This window comes from Lipophrys pholis (genome assembly GCF_963383615.2).
Source record: "Lipophrys pholis genome assembly, chromosome: 9".
NCBI classification, from domain to species: Eukaryota; Metazoa; Chordata; class Actinopteri; order Blenniiformes; family Blenniidae; genus Lipophrys; species Lipophrys pholis.
In genome coordinates this window covers 11,210,970-11,229,951 of record NC_137639.1, presented here as the reverse complement: position 1 = coordinate 11,229,951, position 18,982 = coordinate 11,210,970, and the positions used below count along the sequence as shown (strand labels likewise).

Below are 18,982 nucleotides of genomic sequence, written 5' to 3'. Positions count from 1 at the left end.
GAACTTATCTGCTGGAGAGTGAAATAAGGAAACATCGACGGCCGTCCCTTCGGTGGGGGAGATGAGTTTAAGATAAAGCTGCTTTTCAATCATTGAGACACCGTAAGCCATGCGTCTCTCACGGTGTATGCCTATGCTGCTCTCTAATGCTACTGGCGACCCTGAGCATCCTTGCTACGTGCTACAGCTGTATGTCAGGCTACAGGACACAATCATTGGTGGGGCTGGATCCATCCATCACATTATCAGCAATCTAGTGGGAAGATAATAAGCGGGAAAAAAGACTTTACAGAGCGATTGCCTGCGAGGACAGCATTGGTATGCTGGGTGGTTGAGCTCTTTCGCCCCATTCCAAACATAAAATTTTCACCAATTTGCTTCACCAATAGCTTTTCCCTCCATGTTGCTGATTGTCTGTGGCCCTGCTGCTCATATCAAGGCCCTGACACCGAGGTCCGGCTCTGACAAATATCCTGTTGAAAGGGTTTAAGCTGCTCCAAGCCTCAGCAAGGTAAACAAGGGGTGTTGTCAATCAGCAGGTCTTGGATGACTGACAAGTTGGGCAAGGCAGTAAAGGTGGAGGTGGCATTATTGAGGTGTCAGAAGATGAGGGTGGGGGGGTAACAGTAAAGCAAACAGGAGCTCCTGAGTGAGGAGCAGCGTTCATAGAGACCTGCTGGCAGAAGACAGGGGAAGAAAACAAAAGCAGGAACAGTGAGAAACAACAAACCCTCTTCTTCCTTCGTAACCTGGCTCCTTTCCTATTACCTTCCTACCTACCTTGTGTCCCACCCTCTCTGAGGCAGACGGCTCGGAGCTGAGCCACAGCAATCCCACTCCTCACTGTTGCCACGGCGAGAGAGGCGAGGGAAAGCAGTCTGACTGCAGCTGGATTTGAGGGTCATTTCAAGAACACAACGAGGCAAAGCACAGAGAGCTCCACTTTCAGTTCATACCAGAGAACCAGAGTCCTCTCTCCCCCTCTCTTCCTCACTCACTCTCTCCCCTTTGCCTCACCCGCTTCTCCCCTCCCCTTCACCTACAACAGCTAAATCAATAGAAATGACAACGCAGTTGGAAGGTCATTCGCGAGCACAGCGAGCTCTGTGGTGGAATGCCTGCCGATTGGCGGAACAGGAGAACGAGTGGAAAAACAAATACACATCCTGCCAGCACTCCTGCCCGCCTGTCCTGCTGATGATCCAGCTGGAGGAGCGGACGGAGCCGCTACAATTCCCTTCTCCCTTCCGATATATCAACATGCAAAATGGAGCTGAGTGTTGAGCTGCTGCGCTCTGACAGACGAGGCACTGTATCCATAAGATTCCTGTCAACATCCAGTGTCTGCTTATACACACACACACACACACACACACACACACACACACACACACACACACACACACACACACACACACACACACACACACACACACACACACACACACACACACACACACACACACACACACACACACACACACACACACACACACACACACACACACACACACACGTCTTTATGTAAACAGTTGGAGAATTAGGTACACGTGCTAGACTGGCAAAAACCACCGAATGCTTCTCCCCTCCAGTAATGAGCAATCGAGCATGGTCACACACCGTGCCTTCACAAACACACAAACACAACAATCCCTTCAGCCTGAATATCGAGCTTGTCAGAGCCACAGAAACCACCAGCAGCAGCGGCAGCAGAAGCAGGAGCAGGAGCAGAAAAGCGGCAAAAACACAGAGCGGCGTGAACATAGCAAAGAGCAGAGTTGCTTGCATGTTACTCACAGAATATTCGATGGTCCCTTTAGGTCTCTGGAACGACATGCGCCTCCCATCCTTCTTTTCAGGAGTCTTCTTCTGGCCGGTGTCTGTAAGCAAACGAGGCAAGGTACGCATTACATTCATGTTCCTCTCTCCCCAGCTTGTCACAAGCTGCCGTTATCCCAGCCCCGTGGGTAGACAGCTCATTCGTCAACAGTGAGCGAGCCAGCCAGCCAGCCAGCGATGTGAGCTGTGAGCGCCGGACCACTTTCTCCCTCTCTCTCTCTCCCTCTCTCTCTCTCTCTCCCTTGTTCTCACTCCTCTTCTACCCTCCTGCTCTCTCTCTCTTCTCCCTCGATCTGCCTTTCGCTCTCTCTTTCTCTCACTCTCTCGATCACACTGTCGTCCTCTCGCTCTCCGCTGCCCTCTCTCCTTCACCGATCTCCTCCTAAGCCCACCTCACCGCGCACTGACAGGCGACGAAAGCCTTCACCTTGCCTACCTTTCCCTGTCGCCTCTCACGGCAGACAAAAACTGGGCTGACCTCCATCGGGGCGCCGCCACTGCTGGTTACAAGCCGAGAGAAGGGGGAGGAGAAAGATTCAGACGGGAAAAACGGGAAGTGCTAAAGCTGGATACCAAGCAGGAGGAAAACGGGAGATGAAACCGAAGGGTAGATGGAATAGAAGGGAGGGTTCAGAGCGATGCGAGACATGCTGTATGGAAAAGTGACGGCGCAAGATTACGTGTAGCTGCACACGCAGCCTTCCCACTTTGCCTGGAAGGACCTGGCAGGGGTGAAGAGTGAGGTGAGGTAAAGAGAGACAGAGGGGAGGGAAGAAAATCAATGTTTTTCAGGAATAAAGTAGATAATGAGAGGGCGGTGCTGCTGGAGACGGAGAGACGAGTCAGAAGAAATGAAGTGTGAAAAAGATATGAACTTTTGAGGGTGTAGAAGATAAAGTGATAAAGGGTTAATTGGGACAGAACATGATGCAAACATTGGGGGGGGGGGGGGGGGGGAGCATGAAGAGATGGAGGCAAGAGGGTGGATGAAATATGGAGAGCCAGTAGATGAAACGCAGAAGATAAGATGTAAGATCAAAGACGAAGGAAGGAGACTCTTGGGAGAGCAGAAGATGTTAGAAAGGGGTCGACTTTGGTCTTTGACTTGAACACAGACCTGGAGCAACCGGGCTCGAGGAGCACTGTGCAAGGCTCAGCTGATTGGAGGTGTCGGTGCATGAGATGATTGGAGGAGGTGATTCAGAGTTTTGGTGACAGTTTTATGTTCACACATTGCCCTCGGATACTTCACGTTACTTTTTCCCCCCGTTTAATTCGAGGTGCTGCACATGATAAATGAGTCCCTTTATCCACGTCTTTCTCATCAGGCATCTGAGAAAGCTGAAAACATGAGTCATACAACAGTGATGCTATTTCTAGGGCTTAGGACCGCCAGTGAGAAGGGAGGGGAAACCAGATCTGCTTCAGGTGAGAATACCAGCCCAGCAAAAGATGTTGCGGGTTGCATTCAAGAAATATGGACTGATCAGAGTGGGACATCAATAGTGCTACTCGATGATTTCTAATACTCTCCACAACAGAAGGAGAGTCATTTTTCACTTTGACTACAGGACCTCCTGTTTTGGATCTGACATTTTGTTGTATTTAGAGCTGCTCCTTCATCTGCTTTGTGAGGCATTTGACATTTGGAAATATGAGAGGACAGAAATATGAGAGGACAGAATTAATTGAACAAATCTGATTGACAAACAATATGGAGTTGTAATAAATACATTAAGAGAATCTGCCCAAAGAGGACTCGCCTTATTGGGCGTAAAGAATCTACTGCTGTGACATCACAATGTGAGATAACACACGTACTCCTATACAGCCTAATTTTTGATGGGTTGACGCTCGTTTCAGTGGCACATAAGTAATCGCATAATGTGCAAAACTAGTCATCGGTGTTTGGTCACTTTTTCGAACACTGATTTTAAAAAATGGGAGAAAATTAAAACAACATTAAGTCATCAGAACAGTCACGGGAAAACGTGAATGAAAAGGTTGCTTTCAGGTAAAGATGCACTAGTTTTCTTTTTTATGACCTTTTCCATCTTATTTTTGTTTTGTTCCACAGAAGAAAATTAAGCTGTTGTTGTTTGTAGTATATATGCAGAAGTATAAAATCTATCTATAACAGCATTATTGTAATGTTCAACAAACCGTGATACGTTAACCAGTCTCATCCAATATGTGCCAGTTGTCAAGCGTAAAAATAATATTTAATTCACATCGAATAAGACAACATCTATGTGTTAAAAATTTTGGGGGTGTATGCAAATATGTTTGAAATTACACTTTTTATTGATCTGATGTCTGCAGTTCCCACCAGCAGCATTATTTCTTATGTCATTTTGCCTTCTGACCGTTATCACCAGCTATGATGTAATGTTGAAATAATGAAGTGAAATAGGAGCCGTTGTGAACACCATCTAGGGTAGCCGGCTTCCGTCTAATTGGCCAACCACTGTATGTTGACATGCAGAGCATGACTGCAGTTGAGTGTTTTGCAATATGCATATTGTGAATGTTGACAATAACCTTGCGATACATCGTGCAGCCCTACCAAGAAGAAGTACTCTGGCTTCACCCAGAGCCAGTTTGGATCAGTTCCAGCGAAAACCCAGCATATTGATTACCACAACAAAGCAGCAGTGAAAGTGTAAACTGTTTTCTTTTCCTCTCTCCAGTCTGCGTGATCGTCATGTGACACCCTAGAACTGTCTGCACAGACATCTTTCATCCATTCGTTTTGTCTTATCTCACACAAGTCGTAGATAACAAGTGTCCTTCACTGAATATAAAAGGGAACGTTGTTGGAAATTCTATTTTTTTTTTTTGGTTTCCCATCTCCGCCCAGCCAGAATGGTGTTTTAACTAACCTTCAGTATTATGAAAAAGTACAGATAAGTAGGTAATGTAGATCAAGAACACCTTAAACTTTGGCTGTACAAACTGTGGGTGTGTGTCGAACCAATTATTCAGCACCCAAATGAAAACCTTGAAAGGATGATTGCTTTCAGTGGGAAAATGCAGACCGGAGCTGTGGATTGTACACAACTGGGTTTGTGTTGCTATTTACAGGCGACGCGTCACAACTTTCACGCTCTCCCGTTATGAACTATAATCTGGTGTGTCTGTTTAATTGCAGGTCATGCCAGAGCGACAGACTGCATTCCGACACATTTAGCAGGCGGCCGCAGACGTGTTGATCTGCTATGCTGGCTGCACAACTGCAATGTGGTTAAAGGTTTTGTTGCTGCCGGACACATGCAAAGCTGTAATCACTAAACTGAGCAGGTTAACCCAAGATCCCGCTTCCAAACAATAGAGAAAAAGATAATGGGAAGAAGAGAGAGAATAGCAGATATGCATTAGCAGCTGCAGGGGTGTTTGCACATGGTGAGCCGGTGATTGGTCTAAAATTAAACCTCAATCAGGATGGTGGCACAAGAAATGGGCATTTTATTCACACTCCAGACACGGAGAGGAGCAAAGCGCCAGGGCACTTTCAATAACAAAGGCTCTGGTTTCATCCCACTCCACAGGAAATCGGTGGCATCTGCTGTCTCTATATAAGCCCTGTTTCTATAGAAGGATTCTTCTTCTTAGGTCCCCAAATCACAGCCTGCCTGTTTCATGTTGTCTGTTATGCATTGGAATTTTGATTTTCAGTCAAGCGTTTTGTTTCACAATCAATATGCAAACAGATACCACTGAGCTGAGTTGGATATTAAGAGCTTGCGCTTATGTGCCGCGTTGGGAAAATCTGCTGAGCCGACCACACAAGCTGGCAGGTAAACTAAAGTATTGGGGACAAGCCTACAGAACAAGACACACACAGATGTAATAATTTAATGAAATTCAAGCTATTTTGGGGTCCGATTCCTCTAAACCTTCTGAACTGACAATATCATGTTCATACAACTTGATCACTATTTGGAATGAGGATCACAAGTCATGTAAATATGTGATCCTTCAGTGTTTCCTAACTTTTATCTGGTGTTTTGTTGGGATGAGTGGAGTATGTGCTTTGCTATTAAAAGGCCAAACCATCTTGTTCGGAGCTTCTCCCTTCTCATCCTTCCTGGACAAAACATGTTTTTTTTTTTTTAAATCATTAGATGGTATCTCAGTGCAGAGAAGTTGGAAAGATTTCCCAGCAGTTCTAAAATCAACTGCATTGAAGACTTGTGGGATCAGCTTGAGCAGAATATTTGACCGACTTGTGTCCAGTGCTGGTAGAAGAATGGATTCCTCCCCCCGCAGTGTGTGAGCAGGCTGGTGCACACCATGAGGAGGAGGTGCCAGGCTGTTGTGGCTGTGAATAGTTCTTCCACATGCTACCGAGGCTCCCATTTCTTACAATCATAAATTGACAAATTGCCAATATGTCTTGTTTCATCAGACCAAATGCATCAAAAAAGCCAACAGCGGAATAAACCACATACCCCGATCTGCTGCTCATCCCACAAATGCACGTTCAGTACAAACGTTGCACATTTAGAAGGGAAATAAACCGCAGTGAAAGATTTACTGCCAAAGAGCAGTGCTACAACAACAAAAAAACATATTGCTCAACACAAATTTCCAAACTGGGTTTGTTAAAATGAAAACACAAATGTTAATGCAAGATTTTAAACTGTGCAGATGGACCGACTTCGACTTCAGACCCTGACACGGTGAGAGAAACAATGCAAAGCATCACCGGCTACTCTAAACGCCACCACAAGCTCATGTCCAGTAGTTCCGCTGATTACTTTAGCTGAGACACTGAAAGGCATCGAGAAATAAAAACACACCTTTTGTTTATGCTGGCCTGCAAACCATCCTGAGAGGTCACGCCTTCTGCTCAACTAGAAACAAACTACAACAACAGAACATCCAGACAGGTTTGCAGTGGAGACAGTGAAGCAGCATGTATCAGTGAAGGGAGAGTCCACAAGTTATTCATCTCAATTCATTATGAATTAGAGCTGGCGTAGGTGGACTTTTCTCCTTTTACTCCCACCTGCGTGCTTCGCTAAGGTTTAAAGTGTCTTTGTGGGGGTCGGTGACATAGAAACTGCTGAACCCCCGCTGAGTGACATATTTCTGAAAGGAGGCATCATGAGGATAAAAGAAACACTAAAACAGGTTATTAGATCACACAGGAATCTGCTGGATGCTATGAACAGTAGGTCAGGGCTGGATTAAAACATGTTTTACTTCAACCTCTTCAAAAAGTTCTGCGTGTTCCTCAAATTAATTAGAAAACACAAATGAAAGAGGCCTCAAAGGAACATTTCATTCAACAAGCAGTTTAATACTTAACAGCTCTTATGAGGACATCACTGTGAAAAGCTTGCAAGGAGCAAAATAACAGTAAAAAAGCTTTTTAGATATTTTTGAAAGGGTTCGTTGAGGTGGGAGTGCATTTATAATTAGTTTGAGTTCCGTGGTGAGGATTGAACAGGAAAGGTTCATTGTTGCATTTTGAGCCTGCTTTGGTTTCAGTTCATGTTAATATTTTTAGAGGCCAAATTCTGAAATGAAATTGGTTGGATGAATAAACTTCTCAAAACCCTCTTTTATTTGTACCACTTGATACACCAATATGATAAAATTACTGTACTCAAGGCCATTCTGTGTCAAGAGATGGTCCCTAAAAAACTGTTTTCTTGGAAATAAAAATCATCTATGAAAGTACACAAAGGTGCAGACTACACTTTCTTTTTCCAGTGATTAGAGCTTGTTACGACGCCGGCTCTGCTAAGAGAAGGATGTAGATGCAGGAAGTAACATCAACCAGTGAGGTTGGGTGAAGTGAGGGTTTTATTGGTAGTTCTTACATTTACAATAATCAAACAGAACCCAAAAGACACAATAATACAACAAAGGAGGGCCAAACTGGTAATGCCCAATAACTAGACAGTGGTTGATTTATTATAACAAAAAGGCAGCTTCTTCACTAGAAGGCCGTGAACTAATTCACACAAAAACAAAACAGCTGGTGCCGTCACCAAGATGTTGTACGACGAGTGCTGTTGACCAAAGTTTAACTCACGCACAGAAATCGAAAGGTTCGAGTGGAGCTGAGTTCAAAAGATCACACAGCAATCGAAACACACACCAAGGTTCTCTGGGCAGACTCAACAGACACCGCCTGCATCAGCCGCCCTCGGGAGTGCTGCTGGAGCTGGTTATATAGTCTCAGCTGGTGGGCGGAGCTGAGCCAATCAGCAGTCATTTTCCAATCAAAGTGCTCCACATCTGGACAGGAGGAGGAGGAAGCCGGTGAGGATACCTCCTGTCAATCAGAACACTGGAACAAACACACACACACACATAAGCCTCGTTTCCACAGTGCCCCTTGGTGCCGGTGCCGGTCGGGTGGGGTCGGCTATCCGTAACCAGACCCATATCAGTGCCGCGTTTCCATTACACGGGGTTCGGTTTGAAATGTAGGCGGGGTTATGAACGGTTGCGTAATCACGCAGGATGTGACGCCATTACGCGTGGACATGGTTACCAATGGTACCGGTTGGTAACAGTTCTGAGTCAGTGGAAACACACTACAACCGGTTCCGACCTGACCCGTACCGCCACCAAGGGGCACTGTGGAAACGAGGCTTAAGTACATATGGTTTTTATTGTGTGAAGCATTTTTGGGCGGCATGATTCGGTTGGTAGCGTGGTTATCTCCCAATCGAAGGTTGCAGATTCAAATCCCACCTGCCCGCATGCCAAAGTGTCCTTGGACAAGACACTGGACCCCCAAACCGCTCCCTTTGGAGTCACAGCGCCATGCATGGCCGCAGCCTCCAATGGTGTGTGAATGGGTGAATGTGATGAACAATGTAAAGCGCCTTGGGGCTGCTCACGCAGCTGTAAGGCTCCATATCAGTGAAATCCATTTACCATTTTGCCCTATTTTTAAATAGGGCAGTAAGGTTATTCTTCTATAAATCCTTCATTGAGAGTGCAAATATTGATCTTTGACAAAAAAAAAATAATTTGCCCTGAAAGAGTCATTTGGTAAAGGTAGCACCCATACTTTCCAAGGTGGGTTTTTGAGATTCGCTATCAACTCAAGCTGATATTTTGTTTATGTGAATAAACTGTCACTTTATAAGATTTGTGAAATATTGCACTCTTTCTATTCATGTTTCACACATTTTCCCAATATTTCTGGAAGTTGGAGTTGTGATATTGCGAACGAAAGGTTCCAAAACATGTGGACCTTTTCATGCAAAACTCTACCTAAGCAAGGGGAACTGAGCGATGCCGGACATGAGCTCAATGCAAATGCTACTGTACTGGACGACATAAACATGCTGCGCCCTGTGCAATCTGCCGAGTATGAATCACGGGCGATAAATATATAGTCCCCCTCACTTTGTACACAGCAATGACAAACTGAAGCATGCAGGGAAAAGGACAGTCAACAACTCTCTGACTAACATTCCCTCATGGTCTGGTAGCATACACAAGCAACCAATTTCCCTCCGCTACCTTGTTTTCCCTGCCTGCGGGCTATGTGCAGCAATCCCCAGTTGTTATTTTTAGAAACCCCTCTCAGAAATAGTCGGGGAGGCAAGAGCTCCTGCGCCACAGCCTCGGCCAGCAGGTGCTACGCGGGACTAGTTAACTGAGCTGGAGACTTTCTTCAAAAGTTGCAGGCAGCGGGGCTTAGTGGAGTGTGGTAAACAGAGGACGGACACACTGAAAGAAATCCCTGCGAGAAATAATGTGATCAGCATGCAGCACACCGGGGTTTTAGCAAAGACAATGTTGCATGTTGGTTTAGAACTCATTATGAACAATACATTACAGCATAATGTTCAATCTAAGCTTTAACACGGAAGCAGTCAGAGTCGAAGCTTGAAAGCTGATGGAATGTTTCATACGACGGGATGTAGTTGGTGTGGTTTTGTTTAACGCGAGGGTGTTCAAGTCATTTCAGTTCAGTGGCCACATGCAGCCCGATTTCATCTTGAGCAGGCTGGACCTGTAAAACAGTACCGCAATAACTTTTAAACTCAAAACTTTTTCTTTGATGTGGCACAGAGAGAAAAAGCCTCTTACTTTTTCCAAATCTGAACAATTCGTACCAAACTTTACAACTGGTGTGAATGCAAGCAGTGTTAAGAGGACCTTGGTCAAAAAGTAGAGTTGAAAAACTACCAGGGAAACATTTAAAATTGCTTTAAGCTATCCACAGAGGAGCGTGAATGTGTGTACAAAATACCCTAATATCTTGTAGGCTCGCAAATATTTAACTGAGGATGAAACTCATTATGACTCATCCACTGACGACAACAAAACTTGAAACACCCTCCAACGTGTTAATCTCCAATTTCATTTGGGCTCAGAATGTTTTTCAAGATTGTGAATAAAACACTGACTAATCAGTCGATGCAAAAATAGAAGTGACTCATTAGCTCCGACCATGCTCATTGAAATAACTCCATCTTTGTGCCGCGTAGTGGAGGCATTAACAGAACGAGAGAGCGCCATTGTGAGCATCTATTAAATAAGCGTCGACCTCGACATCTATTGGCATTACAAGAAATGAACAGCATCAGCAGCCCTCTGGCACAATTTATGATCGCTGGCGAAAGACAGAAATACCAGAGGCGCGGTGTGAAAATAGAAATAACTCGCAAGATGCTTAAATCAAAAAAAGCCAATATGAAGGTCAGATGAAGAGATAATAGGTTAGTTTTGTGGCACAAAATCTTTGCCATTTGCTTTTCAGGCGCAAGAGAAAAATGTGTTTTGACACAGACCGCTCACACACACACACACACACACACACACACACACACACACACACACACACACACACACACACACACACACACACACACACACACACACACACACACACACACACACACACACACACACACACACACACACACACACACACACACACACACACACACACACACACAGCAAGATCTACCACAAGTCCAGAGTGAGGAGGTGAGGAGGAGCACAGAGCTCAGGTCCAAAAGTGAGTTTGTTGTGGATGAAATGAAGTCCGATCAGTCAATACCCATGAAGCACCGAGCACACTCAGATATTCAGCGCATTATATTTCCCTCTGTTTTATTTGAGTGACAAACTCTCAGCCACTTAGGTGGACATGCCGACTTTATTACAGCCGAGCGCAGCAGCAAACGTTCAGCACTCTCTTACCTATGTGCAATCATCTGGAATGTATTGCCAGGTACAGCACAATGTAGTAGAGTGTGCTGTCATATACTATATGGGAAGTATGAATAGGGTTTGATGGAGAGAATTTGATGCTGATAGTTTGTAGATAAAGTCCTGCTGATACCAAGACCTGAGTGAACACCACAGAAAACACAAGTGTCTCACTTGGTGTTGGGCCGGGCCGCTGCAGTCCCCACTGGACGCTTTCATACATGCTGATCCGACGTGTGGTCAGTCATATAAGACTTTCCCCGTTTTGGAAAAAACTCTTCCAAAGTTTCAGTAAGTAGTTTTTTTATTATTTGTTATTGGCATTTATGATTTAGTTTTAGTTATTGGTGTGATTCCTGGCCCTTCAGTAAACCCTCTTGTAGTACAAAGTGATATTACATTAACGAACAGGCTGGGGATAGGACGATGGTTGATTAGAAGTTAGTAAACATAAATACAGCACGACACACAAAAAGCTTTGAGATGCCTTTAACACATTACACTATGTTAAGGGTTTGAAGTTATACGGTATATTTACAAGACTGTGGCCGTGGTGGCCCGGTGGATGAGGCAGAAAGCTCCTAACCAAAACTTTGCCGGCTCGAAGCGACGCGCTGACGTGTCACTACCGCGGGTCCGTGAGCCCGGCCCCTCAAGCCGCATTAAGGAAACACATTCAGCACAACTCAAACTTGTTCCAAATCAAACATTTAGCTCTGCTGCCAAAACATACAATTCACTTAATACTACTTTAATGCCTGCATTGCAATGAAAACAATTCACAGCTCTTAATGAGAAGATTCAACATATACTTTTTAAATCCTTTCAATATGTTTAATCAAAGTTTGTGTTGCAATAGCATCACAGGGAGCCAGCATTCCCTGTTCACGGAGAGTCTCAGGTTGCAATTACATCAGTATAAACAAGAGTAAGTGGCAGCATTAAATTATAAAAATAAGAAGTCAATGCTACATTTTGAATGCGTTGAAACGCACACAAAATATAATGCATAACACACAAAAAAAAATTACACAAATCATATACTTTTTTTAGTTACATAAGTTTAGAACACATTTTAGAAATAAAAAAAAGGACTGTTTGTTTATTTTTTAATGTCTTTAAACTGCATGAATAAAATCAACCTCTTCAATTACTTACTACTTGTATTAGTTCTAAGTTGTTTGCAAGATAAAAGTAATGCATCATACAGACACCAAATGTCAACTTTTTTAATCAACCACCCCTGCATGACTTATGAATGCCACTTAAAAAAGGGGAAAAAAAGTGCCGACAGTGCTGTATGAAAAGAAGAGGCCGTTACTGCTGGGTAACCCTCGTGCTGCATTGAGCTCCATTGTAATGAATATAGGAGCGTAGTGGAGCTGTCGTCCTGCAGCACAGAGAACACAGTGTGACAGGCAACATCCCTTTGCCAACACTCTCAGTACCACTCAGCTCTATATTACTCCACCGGCCTCCACGCACCGGACCATATACCACTCAGCTCTTATGGGAAACTTTGCTGAACTGCAGTTTTATCTCAGTGTGTGTGTTATAATAGAATCCACGCTGTCCTCTCATTAACACTTCCCCCATCTTATGGCCGGTGCAGTAACGTGGATTCGTTCTTATTTTCTCCCCACGATTCGCCTTCATCGCTCCGGATGTTTAAAAAAAACTCAAGACACTGATCTCTGTTAACGCTAACACGCACGTGCGCTTCAATTAATATTCTCACAGCGTGTACATGACAGTTTCCATAGTGACGAATCTGGTGCAGACTTAAAGAGAATATGTGTTAGTGGGAGTTAAAAAAAAGAAAAAGAAAAAGAAAAAGAAATTACAGAATGGCAGACCAGTCGGGATTCTGCTGTGGCAGGTTCCGCTTTGGGGAGGAAAATCTGATTGTTCTGACTGAAAAAGCCGAGCACTTCCCCTGCCTCACTCTAATGACATTGTGTTCATGAGAACTAGCGGTGCTACTTCAGCTGTTCACTAAAGCATAACTTACAAACGCCTTCTGCTCCCTCCAATATCACCAACGTAAACTCCTTTCCTAAAACGGCTGCCGTGGACGACGTGTTTTGTCCTTTGTTGTTGTGTTCACATGCATGAAGCAGAAGCTATTAGCTGATTAACTGATAAGTCGATGGACAGAATAGAGGCTGAATGATTGTCATCGTAAAGGTTAATTATCAGACAACAGTGTCAAACACTCCCTGGTTACAACTCCCGCCGCGAGAACACTTGTTCTTGTTTGTCGTTTCTCTTTATGTGACTGGGAAGCGATTATTTCTGTGATTTACATTATTGAGCAGACTAATCAAATAACATAAAGACGTAACCTTGGGCTAGGGCTGAGTATTGAAAGCTTTCTTTCTCCACTGCCAGTACTAAATGTCTCCTCAGATTCATAGGCCGTGTAAAAATGCTGATCATTCGTTATTTTTTTTACAAGTCTGGTTCCCCACAACAATTAAATATATCTTTATTTATCTTGCACAAGCCTGCTATGAAGTCAATTAGTTCACCCAATGTCCGAGACGAGCTTCCGTCTCTTTAATGCTCAGCTCCTTAAAGCCCACTCTGCCCTGGCTGGCCGGAGAGAGACGCTCCTCTTTCAGCTGGGCCGAATCTGTAGACATGCAGCACTATAGGCTCGCAATTTAACTCCTGGCTCGCCATTGTGTTGACTGTTTCCAAGTCAGCTTGTTCTAAAGGTGTCAATCTCATTTCTCAATCTGTAAAAAAAAAAAAAAAGATTACATGAATGCAGCTACTGTGGCAAACTACTGCAAACATAACATTTCCAAGAAAAACACAAAAAGTATAGATATTTTTTAAGTCAGGCAATTTGACTTAAATGAAAATCCTTGCAGTTTGAGTCTACTGCCAGATGGTGCCTCACACAGGATTTAACATTTGAAAACGCTCCGTTAACAAACAAACAAGATCGCGGTTGTTGTACTAGCAGGGTGAGGAGAATTCTAACAAGGTGATGCTCAGAAAGTATAATATTTCCCATGGTCACTATCATAGTTGAATGTGCTGGCATGCTAATGTTTGCCAATTAACAGTAAACAGTTTTTTTTTGGTTTTGTTTTTTTTGTAAGCAGCACACTTTGAATAGCAATGTGTGCCTGATTTGCTTCTCCATCCCCAAAGCCCATTTGTTTTCTTAATGACATCCACTCCTCGTTATTTATTACCAACGTCTAAATCTATCCATCCATCCATCCGTCTTCTCGATCATTCCAACCAACTTAGGGTCACCGAGGACTGGAGGCAGTCCCAGCAGACCATCGGGGGAAGGCAGCGTACGCCCCGGACAGGTTTCTGGGCACGGTCTCACACTTCATTGTGTAGTCCAGTGGTTTCAGTTTTCCACAATTAAACCAGGATTGGCTTTCAATCTGTGATAGCAGACAAAATGAAATGCCCACGCACTAAAATTCAATCCTCTCTGAGCACAGAGAAACTCCTTTCAAGCCCATGATGGAGTCACGATAATTCATCGAACGTCCAAGACAAGATTCTGTTGCTTTAAGGCCCGAATGATCTTTCGGCAGAAGATTGTTAAGATGGTATAGGAAAAAAACAACACATTTCTAATTTATCACTAAGAAGAAGTCAAAGAAGAGTTTTGATTTGTTCAGAAAGAGGACCTACTCATTGGAACACATGATACAATTGGGATGCACAAGCTGCTACGCTAGCGCCTTAACGTACGGCGGGTAAAGACCCTTGTTGACTAACTAACGATAGCTATCGCAAAATGTTTGAAATAGAAAGGCAATCAGGAAATATGGACACAGTGCATATTGTGGTGTTGGATACAATCGGCTCCAGTAAAGTTAAAAACACAACTTTATGGAGGTGTGGATTGGATTTTAGGGAGTTTTGCCCTCTTTCTTCTATGCAGACGCATTTCACTACTGCCAACTGTTGGAAGGTAAACCTGTGCGAATGCTGTCATCTCATGGATCAATTCAGGCAGAAGTCATTTGTAAAGTTTATATTCAGAGTTCTTGAAGATTTGGGCTTTTCACTTGTAGTATTGATTGAAATGTAAATGTAGCGGCAAAGCGCCCATTGAACCTCAATTCAGCACAACGCACTTTTCTGAATACTGTAATTTCCAGAATATAAGCCGCTACTTCTTTTAGATGCTTTGAACCCTGTGGATTAAACAATGACGCTGCTAATTTATGGATTTTTACAGTTAACGGGCTTGATGCCACTGATACGTGGGTGATGCGTTCAGGTGCATCACGTAACACCGACCTTTCCTTTCTTTTTAAATTTAGTGGGTGAGGCTTATATTCAGATGCGCTCAATAGTGCGGAAATTACAGTAATCATCATTTCATATATTTAGGGATTTTTAAGGATTTGTGGCAGCCGCAAAATATCTTGTGAATTTATTGTTGTTGGCTCAAGATGCATCTTGAAAAAGATTACTTCACTAGTTTCCATGCAAAGACAAACAACATTGTTAAGAATAAAAGCAAAGTGTGACCATGATTAACTCGCACAAATTGTGCGATTAACTGAATAAAACCTTTTTATCGATTGACAGAGAATGAGCACTGTTATTTACAACAAATCTCAAGGCACAAATAAAATAACGTCAGCGACTAAAGTGTCACCATTTTTCTCGATGATCTTATTGTTATCACAATACTAAATATTATGACATTCTGCATGTTCACTCCAGATCGTACAGCCCAGGCAGACATGCTTTGTGTCGTGTCTGGTCAAGCTCCTAGCTGCAAGCAGAGCTGGAAGAATATTTCTATGAATCCCCTCTCTTTTTTAAAACCATCAGCACAGGCCTATCATACCGACAGCAGTTCAGGAAACTTTGATACCAGTAATTAATAACTTCACTCAACACCCAAACTGCAGCTATTCCATATTGTGAATGATGATAATTTGATCCTAATTACACATCAGTACGAACAGCCTCGATACGAACGTCGGGCCTGCCTGAGTCCTACCTTTCATTGTCAGCAGCAGTTGCTTAATAACACACTGTGAAATCACAGAGTTCATGCAGGAGAAAGCACAAGTTGATGTTTGTCCACCTCCTCCTCCTCCTCCCGGCTGTCTGTCACATGTTTTCAGCCTCCTCACTCACTAATCCTGGCGTGATTCCTGCAGCCTTTAGCGTTCAGGCTATTGCACTGGGAGCAATATTACCAAGTCAATGTCGGGGGCTGGGAGGATGTATGTTGGAGGGGGAGAGGAAAAAATGGGACGTGATGAATGGTGCGGCTGAAGACTAACTCTGCATCGACTGAATCAATGGCTTTGATATATATACATAATGCTGCCTTGCTGAAGCTTCCTCAGCAACTCTGCAATTCATCTTTACTATGACAGCAAAGCAACACCGCCACAGAAACTCTGTGTGATGACTTGTAAAAAAATGTAAAAAAAAAATGCTCATGGACCAGTGTCCATTCATTATTATTATGTAATCAGGTTTAATTAATGGAATAACGCTTGAGCTGCCTTGAGAGCAAATTCATGGCGTAAAGCAGATGGTAGGAAATGGAGACGGGTTGGCATGAACACTCGTGTTGTCCACTTCTGCGAAGGACAAGTGCCCTCGCTGCCGTTTTCTGTGGCCCTCCACAGCCCCCCAGCACGCTGCATCACGGCAGCAACGCGAACCTCTCACGTTACAGCACCAATCAATAGCTGGAGTGATGATCTCAGCTATAAGAAACACAAACTCGGCGTTATCGCATCTTGTTATTGAGCCAAAAACAAAAGGTCCAATTCCTGAACATAGTGCAATGCACGACAGGTCAATCCAGCTAGAAAGTTGAACTACACTACTGTTATGTTCTATTTTAATGTAATATTGTTTTAACTTTTAAGAAATCAAAAAAATACTGTAATACTTTTCACCGTAAGGGTCGGTGCTTCATCCAGCTAAATAGGCTTTTACTGCCACATAGTTCAAACCAGCCAGTCTTATTCCTGCTGGAAGAAAGCACCAGCGGCTTGATCACTGGGATAACCAGTATTGTGCATGCTGGCTGTAAAGTCACACACTGTGCTTTACTGCAGGTCTGCTGATGTTTACAAGCGTTAAAAAAAAATGCTGGTGAACCAGCTCCATAATGAAGACATACTGGTTCACCAGCTGAAGAGCTGATGCTATCAGCAGACATTTAAATGGATCAGTCAGGCAACTGTCTTTAAGTTTCGCCTACGGTAACAAAGTGACCCAAAATTCAACTTTAAGGACTTTGCTGGGTCCTCTGCAACACGAGCACGAAACACAGCTCATATCAAATGTCCCACTGAAGTAACTGACTATTGAACGTAACAGTGAACCTAACCTCTATGAAGCATCTCCTCTGAACTAATGACATAACTACCAGCGGTCAGCGGAGCAACGTAAATCGCTCCTCCCGTCTAGCCAAAGTCTGTGATGGCCAACCGGCAACGGAGGCTGCGTCACCAAAGCACCTTACTTTCCATTTAGTCAGAGGAGTCTGCTGAGATTGGGGGGGGGATCAAGACGGCGCTTCTGCAAAGCCGTCTGCATGACTAACTATCACACATGACGGATGAGGCTCAGCAAGCAGACGAACAGGATTTCTCCTCAATAATGGAATGAAAACATCCAGTGCCAAATGTTTGCCCTTTACGACACAATGAACTTAGAGAGAGAACATCAAAAACAATTCTTCGTTTGAAACTTCGGTTGCAGGTACTCATGTAAAGATCGGGCGTAAACACAAGCCACCCAGGCAGAGCTTCGTCAAACATTTACAGATGTTGAAACTGTAAGACAAGCAGGTTTGATCACACTCTGCTCAGTGCACTCGGCTAATCTGCAAATATTTTCTTAGTGAAAGCTTTTCAAACCAGAGAGCCATCAAAGGAACGGCCTTTTAGTTAAATCAGTTAAGAAACAAGAACATAACTCATTCTATGGGTGGTGGTAGATTTTATTCTGTTTCTGGTTGCTTTGAGTCTCTTTTGAGAGGATCCTCTGACTATCAATGTGTGTTACCGCCTGAAGTTACTTGATCACTGATTAAGAATAACAAGAATTTATACTGAATTTAGCTGTTTAACAGCAGTGATGAGCGTTTGGTTCCACTCTTGCGCCTAGAGGACATACAGTGCAGTCAGCTGACAGGGACAACAGAGAATGGAACTCGTTGTTCTCAAATCCAGCATATTCACACCACTTCTAGGTTTATCTTTCCACTTTAGTTCCCCTTTTGAACAAGTCATGTACGTACGTCTTGCCATGAAAGCAAAGGTAGAACTTGTGATCATTCGGAGCGAACGTACCCCCCGCCCCCTTCCACTGAGGAATGAGAGCATGATCTGTTAATATGCCTCATGAAAGATAGTAAACTCTTTGGGATAGACTGAAACTGACTGAGAAAAGCCCCCCCAGCTTCAGATAAACCGCAAAGTTCTTAAAAAGCCGTAAAACTACACACACACTTACAGAACCTCAAGTCAAGTCAGTCCACACTTTTCTGCAGTGCCTCATTTTGACATTTGTATTCAGAAGTAGTGAAATTAGTACCTGCATGTTGACTGATGCTCTGGGCTCTTTTCACGTCGCAATTCTGAAGGATGTAGTCAGAAAAGGTCCAAATTATCTTCCCTTTAACGCATCCTGTACTCATCATTCGTACACTTCGTTTGGCATCTTGTGAACATCTGCTGCTGAATTGCATCGAGACAAGCAATCAAGCCACACGCAGTACTGACATCCAACTTTTTTTTTTTAGCCCTTTCACTGCATTGTTGAACAAGCAATCTGTGTATCTACATTCTTGTGTATCTGCCTGTCAAACCCATTTTAGTTCAGGGGCCACATGCAGCCCAATTTCACCTCGAGTGGGCCGGACAGGTAAAATAGCACCATAGTCATTTCTTTCAGAAAAATATTTTTGTGAAATCAC

The 18,982-nt window shown here is 43.7% G+C and overlaps 1 protein-coding gene across 5 annotated transcripts in view; it reads right to left on the bottom strand.

The window, feature by feature from the left end:
* The window catches only part of oxr1a (oxidation resistance 1a), a 175,774-nt gene that overhangs the window by 52,515 nt on the left and 104,277 nt on the right, over positions 1 to 18,982 (bottom strand). For all 5 annotated transcript variants that reach the window (XM_080471135.1, XM_080471136.1, XM_080471138.1 and 2 more), the window contains one exon: positions 1,798 to 1,880. In XM_080471135.1, coding sequence (XP_080327261.1) covers positions 1,798 to 1,880 — 83 coding nt within the window. The remainder of the gene's footprint in view (positions 1 to 1,797; positions 1,881 to 18,982) is intronic.